This window comes from Panicum virgatum, chromosome 2N (assembly GCF_016808335.1).
Source record: "Panicum virgatum strain AP13 chromosome 2N, P.virgatum_v5, whole genome shotgun sequence".
In the NCBI taxonomy this organism is placed as follows: Eukaryota; Viridiplantae; Streptophyta; class Magnoliopsida; order Poales; family Poaceae; genus Panicum; species Panicum virgatum.
The window spans coordinates 26759227-26781601 of record NC_053146.1 but is presented as its reverse complement, the minus strand read 5'-3'; the positions used below and the strand labels follow the sequence as shown (position 1 = coordinate 26781601).

At 46.2% G+C, this 22375-nt stretch overlaps 2 protein-coding genes across 6 annotated transcripts; one reads left to right on the top strand and one right to left on the bottom strand.

Moving 5' to 3' along the window:
* The first annotated feature begins 1430 nt into the window (after positions 1–1430).
* Positions 1431–2228, top strand: LOC120662508 (serine/arginine repetitive matrix protein 1-like). The gene has a single exon (XM_039941640.1). It carries the CDS (start codon positions 1431–1433, stop codon positions 2226–2228), a length of 798 nt encoding a protein of 265 aa, XP_039797574.1.
* Positions 2229–5621: 3393 nt separating this feature from the next.
* On the bottom strand, positions 5622–21618 carry LOC120660153 (protein NEDD1-like). 5 transcript variants are annotated; one of them, XM_039938523.1, is made up of 11 exons: positions 21205–21361; positions 19764–19876; positions 17601–17861; positions 17368–17472; positions 16268–16333; positions 15960–16181; positions 14520–15047; positions 14316–14409; positions 13834–14240; positions 13555–13737; positions 5624–6315 (listed from the first exon to the last, which is right to left on the bottom strand). In XM_039938523.1, the coding sequence occupies exons 1-11, from the start codon at positions 21359–21361 to the stop codon at positions 6205–6207; spliced, it is 2247 nt and encodes a 748-aa protein (XP_039794457.1). In that variant the 3' UTR covers positions 5624–6204. The 5 variants fall into 5 exon arrangements, 4 of the variants coding, with proteins under 4 accessions (XP_039794457.1, XP_039794456.1, XP_039794459.1 ...); XM_039938522.1 differs by having other exon boundaries at positions 13834–14409; positions 21205–21502; XM_039938525.1 differs by lacking the exon at positions 21205–21361 and adding an exon at positions 18438–18648 and having other exon boundaries at positions 13834–14409.
* Positions 21619–22375: the final 757 nt, after the last annotated feature.

The window sequence follows — 22375 nt, the reverse complement described above, 5'->3', positions numbered from 1 at the left end:
TGCGGCCTCGCGTTTGTATCTTCGAGCCCTCTCCTTTAGTGTACCCTTTTAATGCTTCTCTTTTGTTTAGTGCTTTTTTCTTAGTTGTGCTTGTTTTGCTTGTTTCTTCTATGTTTGTGCCGATGTTTGTTGTGAGTAGAAAGAATGCAATTTGAGAGCTATGAGGGTGAAGAGTTTCAAGAGCAAGAGTTGAAGATTCTAAGTAGCTTTTATCTGGATTAAAGGCAAGTATATTTCTTGGTCATGTTTTTATCCTAATAACTTTATTATTCGCTTGCATGCATTAAATTGGTGGGTTCCTATTATCCTTATTGTTTATCCTTGTGTTTGAATAGCCGAGTTGTTTTTCATAAAATCTTTTAGATTGTTTGCTTAGTTGCTGAACAATGGTTATGGGTGGTTTACAACAATGATACATGAAACATGATTCTATACTTTATATCTTTTGGAACAATATGATGGATTTGTTAATGATAATTAAAATCAATCATGGAGCGACCATTTGGGAAAACAACGCAACCACAAGGATTATATGGCTCTTGCCTTGGGGAAGGTACACTCGCGTAGCTGCTGAAACCTTAGCGGGCTACTACTTGTTAGGGAGTCTTTGTAAAAGTCTCTTAGCGTTCCTATGCAATCACACCAAAGGAAGTGTGGTATTGTTCCTAGCTAGCACGAAATGGTTGGGTCCAAAGTTCTTTTGAACTTCTATGAGACTTGTGGTGAAAGTGTGTAACCTCTGCTGAGTGAAAACTGATATATCAGTCGTGCTCACGGTCAAGAGCGGCTAGGACCCTCACATGTCTACTTAATTGAATTAATTGTTTATTTCAGATGCTTAATTGTTCCAAGGCTTATTTATTTTAGTTATCAACTTCTTTTTTAATAAATGTGGGGTCGGTTTCAAACGTGAGTAGTAAATAGCTTTTAATGCTCAACTGCTAATTAAAATGCATAACGCTTATTTAGCCATCCTTTACCCTTGATTAAGCCTTGCATATCATTTATTTTTAAAATATTTACTGAGTACAACATGTGCTTACCCTTGCTATAACCACATTGCTCAAAAGAGAAAGTTGCTTGAATTTTGCTGAAGATGTTGCTGAGTTCTAGGTGCATGCAACCCCCGGTCGATTGCCTGTAAAGTATGGAGCTGAAACTATGTATCTCTGATAGACCTTTTAAACGTTGTAAGTCTCTTTTACGTCACATCGTTGCTCATTATTCCATTATGCCGTCACTATATGCATGAAACTTGATCCTGGCATACATATAGTTATGTATTTGGTTTTTTTCAAAAAAAACAGATGTGACAGGAGAGCAGCATCTTAGTCTGTCCGCAGTGGGTACTCTAACTCATACGGAATGCCACCCTGCAGTACCGCTTTCCAGGAAAATCCCCCGCAGCGGGGGACGGCAAGACGTCCGGTATGGTCCCGAACGAGACGTGGTCCGGTATTCCTAGCGGGAAAACGAGGCACCCGCTACCGCCTCCAGAGGCCGCGGCCCCAACCACCCGACCGCCGATCCTCCCGCCCATGCTCGGAGCTGCTGTTGCCCATGCCCGGGGAAAGTTGTGCTTGCCTCGCCTCGCCGTGCTTCGCCGCCGGGTCCGCCTCGCCCCGTGCGCGCCTCCGCCTCACCGCCGCGCGTCGCCGCCAGGTCCGCCTCGCCGCGTCGAGCTCGCCCTCCACCGGCGCCACAGCCGCTCCGTCCCGCCTCCACTGAGGCCGCACGAGGGTGCCGGCAGCGGCGAGCAGCGAGGAGAGGGGCGCCGCAGATGCGCCGACAAGCAGGGAGGGCTGGAGCTCCTCCGCCGCCGCGTGCGGGCGTGCAGGGAGGAGAGAGGCGTGGAACCAGCAGTCGGCGCTGCTCCCCCGCCCGCGACAGCGCGGAGCTCGCCCGCGCCGAAGCACCGGGAGGGAGGGAGCCCCAAAGGGAGGAGCGTCTGGCCTCTGCTCCTCCGATTTGCCGGCGCGAGCCTCGCCGTGCAGACCGAGATGGCCGCCGGGGAGGACGAGGTGCTCGCGGGGCCCTGCACCTCCACGCCACGGGCCGCCGCTGCGTCGACTCCTCAAATCGAGCCGCCCTCCGCCCCGCCATGCGCCGCCTCCGTCCTCTGCCCTCCGCGCTCTAAGCAGAGCCGAGGAGCTCCACTGACGCCCGCCCTGCCGTCGCCGCGCAGGCCACCCCGCCACGCGCAGGGGCTCAAGCAGAGCCGAGCCTAGCCAGCACGCACAGAGCTGCCCCGCGCCGCGCATGCCGCAGTCCCCTTCGGTCGCGAGCTCACGGCGGCGCAGCACGCCCGCGGAGGCGCGGCTCGCCCCGCGGCCCCCGCTTGCAGAGGCGCAGCTCGCCGGCGGGGGAGGGAGGCGCAGGGTTGGCCGGAGGAGAGGGCCAGAGAGAGGGGGGCAGAGAGATGGGCGAGCTCAGCCATGGCGGAGAGAGGAGAGGGAGATGATGGAGAGGGAGGGAGGCTGGGAGAGAGAAAGATGAGGGAGGGAGGGCGCCAAGTTAAAAAAAATCTAATGCGTGGGTCCCATTTGCTGGTAATTGATATAAAGTAGAGATATAGAGTATGAACGAGTACAGCAAAACTGGATGTAAAGAAGAGAATCTCGATGACCAGACGAGAATATTTTTTTTAGAGGATGGATTCAGAGAACAACGAGTGCATATAGCCTTATCTCAGAGACAATGGATGGATTGTTGCTTGCATGTGGGTGTGGGGATTTAGTGTTCACCGTGAAATGGTGATCCTTAAATGAGCATCCGGTTGGTGCATTAGAATGTGATGAAATTGTTCTTTCATTATTTGTAGCAAATGGCTAGCATGATTTTTTTGATCATGCAACTCGCTGCTTTATTCATTAAACCCAGGCTCAGCCAGACCGTGAACCAAAGCAAAGTTTACAGAGTCAGGGAAGGGATCCATCTAGACAATCGGATGTTCCGGTCCCAATATCGGCCAAGCTTGGCCAACTCATGAGCAGCAAAATTACAAGAACGAGAAGCAAAATTCACACTAACAGAACTAAACAAAGTTGACATAAGAAACTTTGCCTCCCTGAAAAGCACTCCGCCTAGAGCCTGATTGTGCTCCTTCGACCGCAGAGTTTTCACCAGTATTTGTGAGTCCGACTCCAGCACAATGCTCTACATCCCTGCATCAGCAACCGCTTTCAGAGCTTCGGCACATGCATGGGCTTCAGCACAAATGGCAGCTGCAACAACATCAATACATCCAGCACCTGCCATTGCCGCCCTTCCTTCAGAGTCCCGCACCACAAAGCCCCAGGCACCCCTTTTGATTTCCTCACAGAAACCACCATCTACATTTATTTTACAGACACCTTCCGATGGTGGCTCCCATCTTCTACTTCGGCCCCCGGATGCCAGTCCAGGCCCCTTGGCGTTTGCAGTAGATGTCATAGCCATTCGTGCACTAAAAATCGCCTCATCAGTAGATCTCCTATGCTCTCCGACATTGGTTTTGCTCCGGGCAGTCCACCATGACCAAAGTAGGCCAATCGTCGCCATTTTCTCTTCCTCCTTTAGGGACAGGATGCAATCTGAGACTTGTTCTGCACGCGACAGGGCACTCAGCTTGATCCTGAAGCCTTCCAAATTCATAGCTCTCCACCATGCCTTGACATATTTGCAACGTAGGAAACAATGCCCACCATCCTCATCTAATCTCCAGCAAATAGGACATGTCATGTCGATTTCCATCCCTCTTCTAGCAATATTCATTCTCAAGGGCAAACTGTTATGAGTAAACCTCCAAAAGAAGTGATGAATTTTATGTGGGCATTTTAGTTGCCATATTCTTTTCCAACTGAAACCGGATGCCCTTGATGATCCTGAGCTTCCACTGCCTTCCCCCTGCTGGCGACATCTATCTCGTGTCTTGCCATCGTCCAGCACATGATAGGCCAATTTCACTGAAAATATACCCTCCTTATCATAATGCCATGCCAACAAATCCTCCATATCTTGTTTAACCGGGACACGCAAAATGCAAATCACGTCTTCCTCCCAGAAAATAGACTCAATTAATTGTCTATCCCAATTACCACTTTCCGGATCGATTAACTCAGACTCGGCGCAGAAGTGTTTGGCCACGTGGGGTAATTGGTCTTCTAGTGATGCCATCTGGTATCCAAGGGTCAGACCAAATATCGATCTGTGTTCCATCCCCTACTCTCCAAATTAATCCCTCCTTAAGAGCATGCACACCACGTACAATGTTGCGCCAGGAGTAAGAGATTCCTGGTTTCTCCTTTACACTGACCAGTTTTCCATCAGGGAAATACTTCGCCCGTAACACTTGAGCACACAGTGAATCCAGCCAAGTTATCAGTCACACCATCGTTGCCTTGCAAGCATAGCTAGATTAAAAAGGTGTAGAACCCTAAACCCAAGCCCACCATTTTCCTTCCTTGTGCAGAGTTTTTCCTTCGACAGCCAATGCATTTTGTTCTCCTTCTCTTGTTGTGCCCACCAGAAGCGACAAATCATTGTCATAATATCATCACACAGTGTTTTTGTCGGATCAAAGCACGACATGGCATAGCTTGGGATGGGTTGTACTACAACCTTAATTAGGACCTCTTCCCCAGCTTTTGATAGCAACTTCTCCTTCCATCCTAGAAGCTTTTTCCACACCCTGTCCTTCAGATGTGTAAATGTTTTCTCTTTGGATCTTCCCATGTACACCGGCAACCCCAGGTATTTCTCAGTGCGTGCTTCCACATTAATTCCCAAAGCTGTCATCAGCTGATGTTTCTCCACATTTCTGGCATTTTTGTTGAACATAATTGGAGCATGGTGAAGTGTATATTATCTTCTTGTACCATATTTCTTTAAAATTATTTAATTTTATTCGAATATTATTGTGCCCGTAGCATCGCACATGCCTTTACCTAGTCTTTTCTTAATATTGTAGCTGTCTATATCTATTCTATATCATCTACATCTATCTAAATTTATACCTATTTCTAAAGTGAGTAAGATTTTTACCTAAATTTTTAATTTGGTTCATCTTGTATTGTTGACATGCGGGCCTCAATCCATTCGGTATACGAGTCGGATAAGTTCCCCATCCACAACTTGATCACGTAGATCTCTATAAATTAACACACGTTCAACTATACGTATTTGATACTTATACCAACTTTGCCCATATATCTCTATAAATTAATGTACAGACAGCTATACGTATCCGATACTTATACCAACTTTACCCATAGCAATGCACGGGCATAATTGCCTAGTTAATTACAAATAACCATTTTGAAAGCGGAATCCACTTCGTTAAACAAGTATTCAGATTCACATCTGCATAACGTTGGCAGTTCAAATAATGCTATTTAGGAACACCTGTTCTGCAGTTATGTATTGGATCTTTCATCGGAATCACAGCCAACTGATCTTACATCGGAAACACAGCCAGCTTGGTTTCATTATACGCGTTGCTCCAACAATTAGTTACTCACAGCTGCTATGACAAGCAATGTAGTATATAAGGTCAGTCTCAACGGGAGTTTCATGGAGGGTTTCATGAATATCATCAATTTTGCTGACATGGCAAGAAAAGAGAAGTATGATGTTTCATAAGATGTGAGGAAAGTTTCATCACCATAAAACTCATCTGAGCACAATTACCTAGTTTCAATCTAGATAACTGTGTCATGAAAATGTACACTGAGACTAGCCTAATGCTATGTTAAGGATGAGTGTTTATCACAGAAGGCCATTAACAAAAGCTACATTAAAACCTCTCTGTTGTTAGTCTTTCACATAGGCCATCCAAAATTAGGGCGCCCAGGTGCCACCGTGCCCACCAAATAGAGAAACCGATAATTCAATATGCTTCTAAACTAAGAAGCTTATATGTACAACGGTGTCGAACATGAACTTCCTATTTGTCATGAACTAGACAAACCAACATAGGAATCAATCATCTGGGCCTACCTCAGAAATCCGTGCATACTGCGGTCTTCCACTTCCCTAAGGACATCCTCTAACATAACTGCCCTTGACATGGTCGCTGATGCGCGGGTCCAATGGGCGTGGGCCCATCTGATGTAGACCAAGGCACATTGTCACATCATGTCAGATAAACCGGTCCCCTTCCACAAAGCACAACAATGCCGAACTGAAAACACCGCACCCGTTCACCCACATCCTGCCAAGCATAGATTAGAGAAGCTGCTGCCGGAGCTGTTGGTTCTCCCTTCTTAGTTGCTGCACCTCCTTTGTCAGGCCTTCCACCTTCTCCAGGACCAAATTCAGCACGCCAGACATTTCCATCTGCTTGTCCCAACAAGCTCCATTATGTTAAAAAGGAATTAAACGAAGGGTACAAGAAAAGGCTGAGCACAAACTAGCCTAAAACATTTTGAAATACTAGGAATGGGTTCAGCACTTTTTTGAAAACTGTACAGCGGGGGAGACCCCCACTGTGGTATTTTTATTAAAATATAGAAAAATAAAACAAAACTGTACAAAGCATGGGGATGATGCAATCCCCAGGTAGTAAGAAACTTCAGAGGCTACACATGGAAGCTACTGTACAGAGCTGACCCAATTCAGAAATTCATCCCTACTGATAGAATTTAGTCTCTGAGATTGCAGCTTGGCCTCCTCAACGAAGTGAGAGGCCCAGGAGTTAATGGAAGGTCTGACTCCCTCAAAAATTAAAGCATTCCTCTGTTTCCAGATATTCCGGCAAGCTATGATAGAGATCTCCATGAAGATATTCCAGCATGGGTTCAGCACTTGGAACAAGGTGGACATGCATATTCATGCCCCTTGAAGGTTTATGGATCTAAGTGGCACAACTTATCAAGTTTAGGGTGCCAGATTTCGATTTTGCGAATTCGTGAATCTAAGTGGCACCTGGGGACAAGTTCGAGGGCCGCTGGTGTATTTAACTCTTTAACAAATGTGCATGCTCATCTAGTGATAACAATTATGATTGTGCCAAAGGAATCTAGTGATAACACAGAAGAATAGCACAGAAGAATAGCAAGCTACCCTGAACTTTTAAAATAATAAATGCCTAGTTGTAAAAACAGATCAGATACAGACATACATGAAGTTGAGGAGGATTAAGGGCTTAACTAGTCTAATGTATTTAGTTGTAAAAACAGATCAGATAAAGCCATAAAGGAAGTTGAGGGGGATTAAGGGCTTAACTAGTCTAATGTATTTGCTTTCATTTTTTCCCTGGGTGCAGAAATAAAAAGAGCAATTTGGATAAAAAAAATAAATTGGTCCGCTACTGAGTACAAATATAGAATGGAAAAGAATCAAGTGCAATTATAGCCACAGACACACAGAATCGTGAAAATAAAAATTTTAAGTGTATGCATGACAGCAACAAAAACAAAATATTTTGCTTGATCATGAATTTCTTCATATTTTCAGCAAAAAGCAAGATAGGTCATAAAAAAAATTAGTAAATTCTCATCATACTTAAAGTAACACGACTGAAAATGTTGCACAAAAGTGATGTGCAAATGTATTCTAATAGATAGACAACTATAGCTTCGAAACTCCACAATGAAACAGAACAGCCCAGTTCAGCTCACTTTAATGGGGTGAGAAAACAAGCACTATAAGCATTGTACAACTAATCAGGTTCAGGTATTCAGAATTAGTGTGATTTTCGGACAGAAACAGCAAACTGTTGTTTCAAGAAGGAAAAAGTCTATGTCACTAACCCCACCAATCCATTTTGTCCGATTTATCCCCCAAATAAAATTTAGGCTGGATTTACTCCCACAAACTATTTCGGCTGGTCCAATTTACCCCAATAAGATTTGTCTTTTGTTCCTCCATGTAAAGGCTGAGTTTAAGTTTAAACTTTGTGAGTGGATAGAGAACATGATGTCTTATGTTAGAAAAATACAATAAGTATTTACATGGTTATTTTCATAGGTTAGGAATATGTAATATTAAATTGATCCTAATGATAAAAATTGCAAGAAAAGTTATTGTGAAACATTCATAGGTAAGGTATCAGGTGCAAACTAACCTCTTCGTGCAACCGTGTAAACTTCTAATCTGGGCCACAGGATCAACATCCAAGCGGGTGCGCAGGGGAGGGGGAGGGGGATTTGCAAAAGTATGATTAGAGGCGGGCAATTAAGTGTAAAATTACCCAATCCCCAATGCCCCTTGGATGTTGATCTTGTGGCCCAGATTAGAAGTTTACACGGTTGCATGAATAGGTTGGTTTTCACCTGATACGTTGCCAAATTCATAAGTATTTTTCTAAGAGTAAATTGCATCCCAGGTCTCCGAACTTGTAGCGGCGTTCCGCTTAGGTCCCCAAACTCTCAAATCGTCTAATTTGGTCCCTAAAGTCCTTTAAGTGGTTCATCCCAGGGCCCAAACGTGCCTTGTGTGCATCCGAAGCCGACGTGGAATGCCATGTGGCGCCACGGTGGCGAATATTTGCAAAAAACACCCTAATTTTTTTTATCTTCTCACATTTACTCCTCTCTCCCTCTCTTCCCCTCTCCCTCTCCAATCTCTCACCAACTCATCCGCCGGAGCTGGCTGCCGCCGTGCCGCTCTCTCTCCCACACACGCCGTTCGTCCCTGGCCCTCCCCACACCGGCGGTCGAGGAGACGCTCCTCCCCATCCCTGGGCGCAGCGAGCGCGGCAGCGTGCTCGGCGAGGAGGCCCGTGCGCCGCCGCTCCCGTCCGCCTCTCCCTCCTCCACCATTGGCGGCCGCCCCAACTCCATTGCCACCGCCGGCGACCTTCGATTCCTCCTCCCCGTGAGTTTCCCCTTCAATTGACAGCGCCACCTCCTCCTCCTTCCTTTCCTCGGCCGATTTGGGCCCTCACCCTGCCGCTCCTCTTGCAGGGCCCCCCTCGCCGGAGCTCGTCGTCCGCCGCCTTCCTCGCCACGCCGCCCCCTCCGCCGTCGTTCCACGCCATCCGCTGTTGGTGTGAGGCTCGCCCGTGCTGGGAACATGCCGTGTGCCCACTTCCTCGCCGCGTCGCCGTTCGCCGTTCGCCGTCGCCGGTGCCGCGCCGTGGGCACGCGGGCTGCGCCCTGGCCGCACCCTCACTGCGGGTCAAGGCCTCTAGCCTGCCTTGACTCGGTTTGGGGAGCCACCTCGCGCGGTAACATGCTCGGCGAGGAGGCCGGTGCGCCCACGCTCCCGTCCGCCTCTCCCTGCTGCTCCTCAGCCGCCTGCCGTGCCTCTCCTCTAAGCGTTGCGCGGTGACAACCGCGGCGGAGGCCGGCGCGTGATCCTGCGACGTTGCCTCAGCCACGCACCCCATGCCCGCGCCAATCCAATGGAGAGGGAGCACGCGTCATCTACGCTGCTCGCGCGGGGTGCCGCGGCCCTTGCCGCCCGCCGCTCCTCCAGCAGCGGCGACTGCAAGTCCTTGCCCCTGGGCAGCAGGAGGCGTGCGCACGCGCTGTCTGCCGCCGGCCATTCCTCCAGCGCCGGCGGGCGCATGGTGTCGACGCTGGGCGACGCTGGAGGGGGGCGCAGGAGCCGTCCCTGCTGCTCCTGTGGGTGGCACGGCCCCTGCTGCCCGCCATTCGCCCCAGGCTAGTGGGCGGATGCGCGCGTGGTGGTGGGGGAGGCAGGGCGGAGGGCCGCCGGAGCTCCCTCACGGGCCATGGTGTCTAAGGTCGCCATTCCTAGGTCTAGCAAGAGTGTAGGAGGGAATAGAGATGCATAATGTTGTGGATTGTATTAGCCTGAGGCTTGAGACTGAATATATAGGGATACATGACTTGGAGGGCAAGAAGCCTCTCCTACAGATATGGTAGGATACGGATACAATCCTAATCTACCTAATATAGAGATATCCCTAATATACTCTAACATCCCCCCGCAGTCACAGCGGGAGCGTCGCCGACGGTGAGACTGGAGAGAAGTCGGTATACTGACATCCCCCCGCAGTCACAACGGTCAGTGCACCGCAGATGCTGTGGCTGGAGTAGAAACCCACAAGGTTGCTCAAGCAGATGATAGCCCTTTATGCCGATGTCGAGGTAGCCGAGTAGCCATGGTCGATGATGCCGTGCGTAGGGTAGCCGTGGTCGACATAGCTATGTCGAGGTTGCCGAAGAAAAGATAGCCGCACATGAAGTCACGGGCGCACGAGGAGGCGCCATGGTGGTGGCGTAATGGAGAAGACGCCAGAGACGAAGATGGCGACACGTCGAGGCAGTCGTAGAGGGAGCGATGCCGAAGTCGATGCAGTCAAGCCATCGGGCGACACATGCCCGAGTTTGCTAGGCTCGGAAATGCGCCGGGGACGATGGGCACGCTCCGGTGTTACCAATACCGAACGTGCAAGGGAGGATGCACAACCAGATGCCGTCGCCGAGGGGGACCAGCAGAGAAGGCCTCCATGGCGGTCGCAGACGCAGAAGAAGGCGAGGTAGAAGATGCCAACGCCTGCTGTTGCTGAAGTAGACGAAGTAGTCGGGGACGAGATGGCGACGCTGGCGATGTGGTTGTGCTAGACGAAGCGAGGAGGGGAACCCAGATTTTCTGGCACAAGGCCGAATGATCCGGATGACGCGGCGGCGGCGCTCGAAAGAGACGGCGAAGAACTCGTACAGCTTGACGAAGGCCATGCGCGAAGAGCGCAGCGACGAGTCGACGAGAGGTCGTGGACGTGGTCAGCGGCGGTGAGGAAGCAACGGCGGAGAAGACCACGGGGTGACGCCACTGCTTCTCGAAGAGGCGATGCAGCGGCAGCCCTCCGTGCTCGGTGAAGGGCGCGCTCGACGAGGACGGACTTCAAGGGAGTCGGGTGGATCACGCACATCGGCTGATCAGACCGAGTAGCGTGAGGCGAGACGACGGTGGGCGAAGTCGGTGAAGGCGTCCCGATCGGTGAAGGCGATGACGAGCCGGCTAAGGTCGACGTGCAGATGAGGCGGCGATGTAGGCGGCGGCGCAAACGAACGCCCCCTAGGGTGCCGGCCATCTCGCCATGCCGCAGGGTCGGAGAGGAAGAAGAGGCCGGTGAAATCGACGCCGACGTCGAGGTAGAGGCGCAAGGTCGACTGGCGGTGGGCGACATAATCCCGATCTCTTATCGGGTGAAAGAAAATGATGCAGCAGCTTCTCTGGTAGTACCTCTGGGGTGCACGGAGCTGGAACCCTTATCCTCTCTTTCCTCTCTGCCCGCAGCCCACCATTGTCAAAGGCCAAAAGCAGAGCACGAGCAAGAAAAGGAATCGAGCGGCGAGCTCTAACTAGCGGCGACGGAAGGCTCCCGCCGGCGGATCGCGCCGAGGGCAGGGGGTTCGCCTGGACGGGCGGAGCGGATCCTGTCGAGGCGTCGGGCGGGAGGCTCCCCGCCGGTTGCGGCGACGGATCTCGTCGGGGCGGCAGTGGATCCCGCCGGATCAGGCTCCCCGCCTGGAGCCGTGGCGGATCCCGCCCGGAGGCGGATCCCGCCAGGGCGATCGGCGAGCCACGACCTGAGGGGGAGGGGGCGGATCCTGCCGGGAGGTGGCGGCGCCCAGCGGCGGAGCGATGAGATGAAGCGGGACGCTGCCAAGGGGGTTCGTCGGCGACGGGCGTAAGCAGCACTCGGCAGCCCTTGCTGCCACCACGGCAGCACGGGTAGGAGGCGGGTGCTGCAGGAGGCCGCGACTACCACCACGGCAGCGCGGGACGGTGGTGTCGTCGACGATTCCCTGGTGGATGACGAGGTACTCCCCAATCTGCTGCTGCTTGACGCGATCTGGCGACGGATTAAGCTGATCCGCCGCGGAGAGGGGCGCTGCCCCCGGCGGAGGTCATAGACGACCTCCCCGGGGGCGCGCTAGGAGATCGTCGAGGGGGCGCCCTTGATGGATGCCGTGGTGGACGACCAGCGGCACGAGGAAGGCAGGGGCGTGGGTAGCAGCAGCGGAAGATTAGCCTAGGATCCCAAATCCTAATCTCTTGATACCATGTAGGAGGGAATAGAGATGCGTAATGTTGTGGATTGTATTAGCCTGAGTCTTGGGGCTGAATATATAAGGGTACATGACTTGGAGGGCAAGAAGCCTCTCCTACAGATATGGTAGGATACGGATATAATCCTAATCTACCTAATATAGATATATCCCTAATATACTCTAACATCCCCCCGCAGTCACAGCGGGAGCGTCGCAGACGGTGAGACTGGAGAGAAGTCAGTAAACTGACAGAGAGAGAGAGATTGGTGAGGGAGAGAGAGGACCAAAATGAAGAAGATAAGACTATGTCAGGGGTTTTTTGAAAATATTCGCCACCGTGGCGCCACGTGGCATGCCACGTCGGCTTCGGATGCACGCGTGGCACGTTTGGGATCTGGGATCAACCACTTAAAGGACTTTAGGGACCCAATTAGACGATTTGAGAGTTTGGGGACCTAAGTGGAACGTCTCTACGTTCGGAGACCTGGAGTGCAATTTACTCTTTTTCTAACATAGGATATCATGCTACAAGTTACCTCACAAAATTTTAATTAAAATTCAACTTGTAATCAGAGAAACAAAAAAGACAAATCCCATTAGGGGGTAGATTATACCAATTGAAACAGCTTAAGGGAGTAAATCGAGCCTAAATTTTGTTTGGGAGTTAAGCGGACAAAGTGAATTGAGGAGGGTAGTAAAATAGACTTTTTCCTTTTAAAAATGGAATGGGAAAATTGGGAGGTTGAACAAAAAAGGATCACTAAGCACCAAAAGAAGGGGAAAAAAATAAAAAGACTACTTAATGTCGTTAATTTGGAGCAACATTGACACTTCAGTCAATAGGCACTTGCGTTTTACAATGGTGTTCAAGTGTATCATCGATTTGAAAATAGAATATAACTTGATCGATTGACTGAACTTTCATAATTTGAATGTATTTATTTTTTAAAATGAAGCTATTAAAATGTAAATATTGTTGTTTGAACTCAAACTTTTCCGTCCAGATCTCTCTTTTTTGAGCTTTTACTAAATTATTATTTTTACTTAAAAAGGATATATCAGAACAAATGACATTGTTAATGCATGGGCTAATAAATCTAGGCCCACATCATCAGGGAGATTCTAAAGTCTTACAGCTGGCGTCCTGCGTCACTCAGCGTAGGTGGTTGATTACCACTGACATTGTTTGAACAGGAAGAATGTGGTAAGCATGGCAAAGGAAAGCATTAGTACTACAGAATAAAATTGGGGAGCTATTTTCACAGTATGACATTGTTTCAACAGAGAATGTGGTAAGCATGGCAAACGAACGCATAAGTGGTACTTATTCTGTTGTTTTTTTATGTATCTGGGACCTACTGTAGTACTTATTCTGTTGTTCTTTTACAAAGAAAAGAATGAGGTTTGTATAATCCTTCGTGATGATGCTTCTTTTGACAAATCTGATCTAGGTGAGAGCCCACAAGATTTTAATTAAAAAAACTATTATCAGATCTTGCATGGCCTTGAAGCAGGCTGGTGTGTGTGCCATTGAGAACAAAACGAGGTCAGATGGATATCAGATTTGAATCTATCAAGTGCAAACTTGAAGGGTCAGTGATTTTACCTCCTGCATGTGAAACTGTCTTAAAAGTTCAATGTGGAGATTTCTCACATCCTCATGGATGGACTTCTGAACAGACCCAAGAGATTCTTCAAGCATGCGCTGCACATACTGAAGTGAGAAGGAAGAAACTCCCTGTTGGTCAGTTGAAGCACTTGTGTTTGACAATTGTGGCGGCCCTACCCCCTAATAAAATAGAATGTAGCCAGTTCATTAGTAAATCACGTTGTTAAAACATTCAAGTCATATTAGTTGCACGAGCAGTAAATAAGGAATTCTTACATTGCTTGCTAGAGGGCTTGAGGATGAAGAGGCAGTTGCAGCCTCTTGTCTTGACAAAATACTACTGAGCAACTCATCTTTTGTTTCTGCTCCCATCTTCTTTGATTTTGGTGAGCCAAACGCTGAAGCTAACCCATCACTAAAAACAGAGGATGAGCTCATTTTATCAGTATATGTTGTTGGTCTCCACATAGAACTGGATTGTGCTGCTCCTGGTTGATCAGGATTCACAGATGAAACAGCCTTTGAACCATAGGATGAGGGAAGTGAACTCTGAAGGTTGGGGGACGATGCATCCAGGGAAGAGTGTGAGTTGCTCAAGATGCCCTTGTTTTGTAGGTTCATTAAAATGTTACTTGTTAGAGAACCCTTCAGCGAGTGACCGGCGGAAGATGAATCTTGTAAGGCTGTAAAGGCCAAGCCACCTGTTGAAAAGGATGAAGCCCCAAAGCGTGAGAGCTGTTGACGTTGAGTTAGCCTATCTGGTAATGCATTTCCAGCACCTGCCTCTGGCAAAGATGTAGACAGTTCATTCTTCCATGATAGCATGGATGTAGTAGTCACAGATGAGAAGTCCTGTACAATGGAAACATGTATAACATAAAGAAAAGTTTAGATGGGTTATCCTTCCATGATGAGACATATATGCCTCCTCAAACAATAACATAAAGTTTTTCATTAAGGACCTGTCTTAAATTTGCAGTAGACCTCCAATCTGACATCGGATGAGGCTCATCATTGCCTTCCATATACGAAAACTTCCTAGTTGTTGACAACTTCTTTTCTCCTGGTTTATCATCTTTTTTGGCATCATCACTTACATGCTCATCCCACCAGCTGCCACTAGATGGTGTGAAAGGCTGGACATCAACAAGTGGAGAAAAGACATCCATATCATCCTTTAGATTATAGTTACTACGAGGTGCCTGTAGCTTTGATAATGGTCCTCCAGATAACGGACGCGCTCTATATGGAGTTTCCTCCATGGTAGAAGAGTTTGAGGTCGAAAGAAAGCCACATGTGTTTGGTGTCAAAGAAGAGCGAAGACCTGCAGTGACCACTCCAGAAGAAAAACTTGTAGGTGTTGCCGAAGGCAAGGGATCTGGCATAAGAACAGACTCTTCAGTAGTTCCACCAAGAAGAGCAACTTCAGAAGAACTGTTCTCATTAACAATGACAGGTTTCGACCGTTGCCAACATAAACCTGTCACAGCCTGACATCACAAATTCAAAGATGTTAAAAGATAAAGATAACTTAAAAGGGTGGAGTGTTGGCATAAGAATTTTGTGAAACAGTTATATGTCAACGCCATCACATCATTTTAAACATTTTTCCTTAAACATTTTTCCTGATAACCTATCGCTTATCAGGGTTTTTTTTTCTCGAACGCGCAAGAGAGCTGCACATCAATATATTAAGAAGGATATATCGCTTATCAGGTTTTAATGACAATGATTCAGCATTACACAAAAATGTATTTCTGCATAAGCTGCACATGTGCATGCAGGCATACCTTATTTTTAAATCTGTCAACCTCCATAATATAAGTATATAACTACCAACAGCCACTCATGCAGTGAACCTAAGTTGCATTATATGTTTCGAATACAACTGGATAGTTGTAAAAACAACATTTGAGGAAAGATTAAGTAGTAGGCAGGAAGAGCGAATTACCCATATTAAGTATATGACATTTGACCAGAGCAATAAACTCCTCATCCTCAACAAAATAAGATTATATGAGGTTATTGTTTAGCAAAGGATACATATAAAATTGGAATATCAACAGATGAAAAGACCTCCATATCATAGCTAAACAAGAAAATACTCATGTCAGTCTTCCAGTGCTAAAATATATTAGTTCCAATCATACTTTAGCTATGTTAGCAAACGTGTTCGCTTAATATAAAATAATAATACTCTCATTTTTTTAATGTGACATAACTAATTAGATTGTCCTAAACATTATATATTTGAAACAGAGGGAGTATAAGTTATCAAAGATTTTTATACAAGTAGATGTGATATGTGTGCAAATACAATATACAAACTACCACTGGTGCATTATCTTTAAGTCAACAAGCCGCACACATAAACGAGTTCAGAGATCATTGTGGTTTCCAACCTCAGAGCTATTGTAGGCACGAAGTATGGTCAATGGCTGAGGTTTTCCCCGGACATCATAGAATATCACACGTCCACTATTTGTGCCTGCAGCTAATATAGTACCATCATCATTATATGCCAACGAGGAGAATGGGGCCTCATGAGGAATGGTGTGTGTTGGTCTTCTTGACGTTGAATCTAATGTGTACAACTTCTTGTCCAGGCCAACCGTAGCAATTATCTACAAATACCAAATATAAAAATTCAATTCCAGGCAAGACAGTATCCATTCAGAAATGAACACCAGCTGTATGACAACTACAAAACCTTGTCACTTGATGGCGAGATACAAACACCACTTGTGGGTGCAGAATGTTGCTTCAGCCATGACACCTGCGCAACAGGGATTAATCAATTTCAGAATATTGCAGCAAATACCAAACCGAATGAAGCTGACCAGCAGATTAAGTCATCACAAATAGCAAACACCATGTACATCACTTACTTTAACCTTTTCTGAAACAAATAACAATAACCAGGGCATATATGAATGGATTAAATGTTAAGTCAGTTAAGTTTACCAAATTAATTGAGACAACAGAATGAAAAATCAATTGAAGAAAATAATTATATCAATTATAGTTGCATAACGAAAAAGTCAAGATGTGCATCTGCATGTATTTCACGGTACCTCAAATCTCAGATTCAAACATAAATGGAACAAGGGAATATGAATTTAATTCTCCAAAGTATGGAAGTCCTATGGTGGGAGAAAATATAGCTAGCAATGTTATAAGATGCGCCCTGTTGAAACCACCTACCTAGGGACTGGTCACAAATCTTCCTCTGTGAATTTGGTAAAGGCAGAGAGCTAGTTGGCCAGCCCTCCTAAGCAGTCAAAGGTTGAGCAAGGCAGAAGGCAGGGGAGGGAGAGGCTGAAGAGTGAGAGGCAGTTGGAACTCAGAATATGCCTTAAGTTTAGGGTTGTTAAACATTGGCTTGACTTGAGCTTAGGATTGTTCAACGTTCGGCCACCAATCACTCATCTCCTCAGCCCAGCACCCACTAGGCTAATCAAGCTTAAGTGCCAAGTCATCATTGCCAAGCTACAACTCCATCTCTGTTTATCTTACTCTGTTCACTGACTTTCCTATGTTCAACCTGCCTTGTCCAGCTAGCCCCGCATGTGTGCCCTACAGAGGCAAAAATACTGCCTGCTTAGCACCTTTTAGAACAGGGAGCTAACATAGCTCTCTATTGGCATCACAAAAGGTGACTTGCACAAAAGGTAGCATCACAGTCCATTTTTAGGGGCTATCATAAAATAACTTTTCTTATCATCTGTAAAATTAATTATCTCAACTATATGAAAGTCAAACAATAGAAGAATAAGCACAACATAAGTAGCACCCTACAAATTTTGATACCTTCGGGGACTTTGCAGTTGTATCCCAAAGATGCACAGAACCATCATCTCCTGCTGTCACCAATAAATGTCTACTGTTTCGTGAATAATCCAGCACTCTCAACACCTGACCTTGCATAAATAATGCAGAAAAAAAAAGAAATTCAGAAGGTTAAATTCTAAATTCAGGTACTCCTAGCCTAATGTGAGGCATGAATATTTTACAGAAAAATGCAAAGAAGTAGATAAATTTACCTGTCCATTTGGATCACTAAGTTCAGCAGCACGTGCTCCAGAAGCAAGATTGTGAAGAATGAGATCCCCCTTCATGCTGATCGATGCCAAATGTTCATCTTTGCAGTTATACATTACACCAGTAATTGTGTCAGTGTGACCGCTTAGCCATTTGATACATCTCTTCCGCTGCAAATCCCATATTCTGACAATATGGCCACTCCCACCAGAGCAAAGATATCGAGAACCTTTGTTGCTAAAACTGATAGAATAAATGCACTCCTAAGAAGAAAATATTGGATTTAGGATATATATATGTATATATGTATATATATATATAGGAGTTAAGTCCTGAAGTACTAGTATATATTCTCATATATATTTCAGGCCAAAAAATTGTCTAGTTTTCTATGTCTAGTACTGAATATAGAGCAAATGGTGACTGCCTGGCTGGGAGCCTCTCCAGTCTTGCCTCTTAAGTTCTAACCCTAGTGGGCTTTGGGCCTCTCATTTTCTCACCAGCCCACAAGCAATCCAGCCCAGTTACACAAACCTGATCGAGAACACCCCTAGTCGGACGATTAATCGCCTCTAATCGCCGATTAGTCGGTCGATCGGTCGATCAGGCTTCCTGATCGAGTCGTGGACCCTAATCGAGCACGCTGGACCGATAAGGTCGATTAATCGCGATTAATCGCGATTAGTCGCTCGATTTGAAAACATTGGTTGTCAGTGTTGGTCCAGTGATAAAGCCCCCCCCCCCTCCCCCCCACTCTAACACCTGGGTTTTAGGGTCGGAGTGGCTAGAGGGGGTGGTCTAAGTTGGTACCAGAGCCAGGTCCCGGGTTCGAAACCCACCGGCCACACATTTCTTCCGCTGCGCGATTTCCCCTGCGGGGTTCGCTGAGACCAGCAGCCACAGGCGCGGCGCGGCGCGGCGCGGCTCGCTCGCCGTAGGGGGAATGTTGGTCCAGTGATAAAACCCCCCCTCTCCCCCACTCTAACACCTGGGTTTTAGGGTCGGAGTGGCTAGAGGGGGTGGTCTAAGTGTCAGGTTCAACCACATGTTCTTGTTAAGTAAGAAATAAAGGTTTTGAAATATTATCAGATGGTTATTAAGTAATCTCACACACACGGCAAGAAGTGTCATATGCACATATAAGGTACATGATTGAAAATTTCAGATCTACCAAGCACTACAGTGATTGAAAATTTAAGGTGCCTAAATTTTTGTAGAGTAAAGTGCACCAGCGGTCCCAAAACTTGTTCAAAGGTATCACCTAGGTCTCTGGACTATTTATTCGAGGATCTACCCTAAACTTGCTAAGTGGTTCACTTGAAATGTGCAAAGTCCAAACGTCTCTAGCTTGTGTTGATCAGCCTACTTGGCGCCAATGTGGCATCCATTGCACCCAAAAACTCCCAACTCATCATTCATAACATCATCATCCCTCCCTCTTGGATGAACATGCTAGCATGCCACACAAGCAAGTATATGCTGATTAATGATGTTTGGACCTCAATCGGGCGGCACAATTAACAAGTTTAGGGGTCAGATTATAGTATGGAGACCTATATGATAAACCCGAACAAGTTTGAGAACCGCTCATGCACTATACGCATATTTACTAAAAACATACTTTTAATATTATTAGGGTATACAATACAAAGAAACTCAATTAACAATAAATTAATATACTCAAAAGGTGTCAGTGTAATTTCTTATGATGCTTTGTTGCCAATGCAAACAAGAAATCTAAAGAAGCGTAAATTTTAAATGATCTAAAATACTAAAAAAGTTATGTTTATAAAAATGACATGAGACATTTGGCCCTCAAGGGTTATTTGGGTGCAACATTTAATTTTATCCTAATAACAAGTTGTTTTGAGAAAGACATGAGTACAGTGCAGGCAATTAGTCTGCACATAGCTGGTTCTTGCCGGTGATTTTGGCGTGAAAGGAAATAAGGATACGAAATTAATAACTAATAGCAATGTCTATAAACAAAGATTTGAAATTTCTAGCCTGCAATTGATAATCGTTAAACGAGTAACAGTTCTGCAAGAAGCTACATAGATTTCCCAATGGAAATATGGAATGTTACATCAAAAGTAGTGGAGTAGCACGTGCATGGCCATAAGGAATATATTTTTTGGCACAAAATCAAACTAATGCACTGATACCTCTATGTCATCACCACGATCAACAGTGGATGTTGGTAGCTGTCCTACATTTTGACCTTTTTTATGCCACAATGAGATCTTCTTATCATCCCCAGCGCTTGCTACAATTAGATCTGCGTGTTAAAAGAAAATGGCTGTCAGTGTTAGTGCTTCTGGTTGCAGCTTGAAAGTTCAATTCAATTAGAAATCATTTTTTCGAATGTCGAGATTAAAATCTTGCCATAAGGTATTCATTAACGAAACAAATTGGTAGACTCAATGCAACCAAACAGATGTTTCACTAAAATAATAAACTAGAACTAGAACTATGTAGTAGTCTTCATATGCCAAGCATTGAGAAGTATATTAATAATGTTTTTCTAGCACCTATTGTAGGAAAGAAATGGATATCCTCTCATTCACAATAACAGGTTGCTGGTTGTGGTTGATGTATGTCTCCTGCTATATAACATGGAAAGAATAGAGAAATAGCATTGCAAAGACCAGATTGCTCATGGACATAATGCAACTAACTCCAAGCATTAAACAGCCAAAACTAACATCAGTTGTACGATAGTTTTGCTGAGGCACCACAGATGCTACTTATAGCATTCGGCTCTGTGAGGTGAAGCACAAGCACAATAGACAACCGCTCGCTAGGTCAACCTCCAATAGAAAATAAAACTTTGCGTAGTTTGTCTGAACATCCTATTGCAAAGAGAACAACGTAAGAAAAGATAGAGGGAGTGACTCTATCCAGAAAGGAAAGATGCTTAAGCCATTGTAAGTTCTCCTCGCTCAAAAAAAAATTGCAGAGGTAGGTGAATCAGTGTTGCATTCAATTTCTTTAGCGCTGTTTTTCTTTTGTAAATCAGGCTCTAATGACCTATAATAATTGTGCTATTGGCGTAGTTGGCCTGGCACTGAAGTCTGAACCTATGTGCCTATGACTTTGTTTCCGAGGAAATCCGTGCAGCGGAAGATCCTGAATTTGAGACTTTCTACACCAAAAATATTAACATGATACACATAATCTTGGTAGCCCTAAACAGCCTATTGATCGTATACATGTCAAGTTTTGGGTAGTTAACATTTATTGGATCAGGAAAAGCTACGAAACTAATCAGCGTGGAATTTAGATTTAGATCACGGCAAGAAGTCCAGAGGCTTCCGACCCAGGGCAAGGATATACACTACCCAACCATATAACCCCCACAGTAAATGGATACTATTAACTCAACAATGGCGGCCGCCTCCTTTCCACAATTCCGCCACAGTACAAGGGACAGGAGAATCTTGCCGCGATTCAACCAGAATGTAGCAAGCGACTCTTGACGAAGAACCCAAGGGCTGGATTGAATCCGCTGGCTCTCACTGGTACGGATATCGCCGCTGCAGATCCTTGCGCAACGAAGCAAAGCTACCAAATTCAGGAGATCTGAGAGGAGGCGATGGCGCTCACTGGTGTGGTTCCACTTGACGGCGTTGACGGGGTTGCCGGGCGCGGGGGTGTAGGCGAGGACGCAGGGGTCACCGGACTCCACCGTGACGTCGAAGAGCTTCACCGTGTCACCGCCGCACGTCGCCAGCAGCGGCGCCGCCGGATCCACGAACCCCATCGGGCCACGGGCGGCGACGGCTCGCGAATTTAGGGTTCGGGAGGGAGTGCGACGGGGTGGGGTTTGGACGTGCGGCGGCGGCGGAGCAGCAGGAGGAGGAGGAGCAGATTTGAAAATTGAAATGGGTTTGGAGTGTTTATTTTCTTTGTTCGTTCGGTTGGGAGTGGAACGGCTGGTGACGTTGGGAGAGGAAGAACAGCGGCGCGGGCCCAGCTCGGCCGGCTGATCTGCTCGTTTGTGTGCACTCCAAGGCTCGTGTTGTTGACAGCCAAGGGCGTGATTGGTCTGCTGCTGAGAGCAGTCCCAATCCTAACTCAGCTGATTTCTATAGCATTAAATATGTTATTATATAAGCAAAAAATTGAGGTGGCAGCAAAATTAATAAACAGAGAAGATAAAATACTCTCTCGCCCCACAAAGACGGTTCATTTAGCCTTTAAATTTTGACCCACAAAGATTGTTCATATAGATGTAGTAAAATTCATCTAATTAAAGCAATATCAAATACTAAGAAAAATAATTGCATAGAGAAAGGCATGGAGCCAATCAAATATTTATTTTTCTAGTCCCAATGCAGTTGCATTTATTGAGAACCTAAAGAATCAAATAAACAGCACGTTTTCAGTCACAACTACTATGATAAATAAGGGGTAATATGGTCATCTTCCACTACTAATAATATGTCTGAAATTTTCTAAACGAACCGTCTTTATGGGATGAAGAGAGTATGAAGAAACTAGATCTCATGCAAGAAATCATGTCTACACGAAAATCAAGATAAAAAGAGAGAACATTGGAGAGAAATGGGAGAGAGAAGAGATATGATTGGATAGCAATTTATTTTGAAGAAAATATCCATTGGAAATATAGTTTCCATGAGAAATATCTATATAATATAATAAATATAGAAACTAATAGTGGTTTCTTTGGATTGTGACTGAGTCGGGCCAGGCTCGTGCCACGGAACCAGGCTCCCACCGGCCAGGCCGAATGCATGCAGCACTTAATTGATTG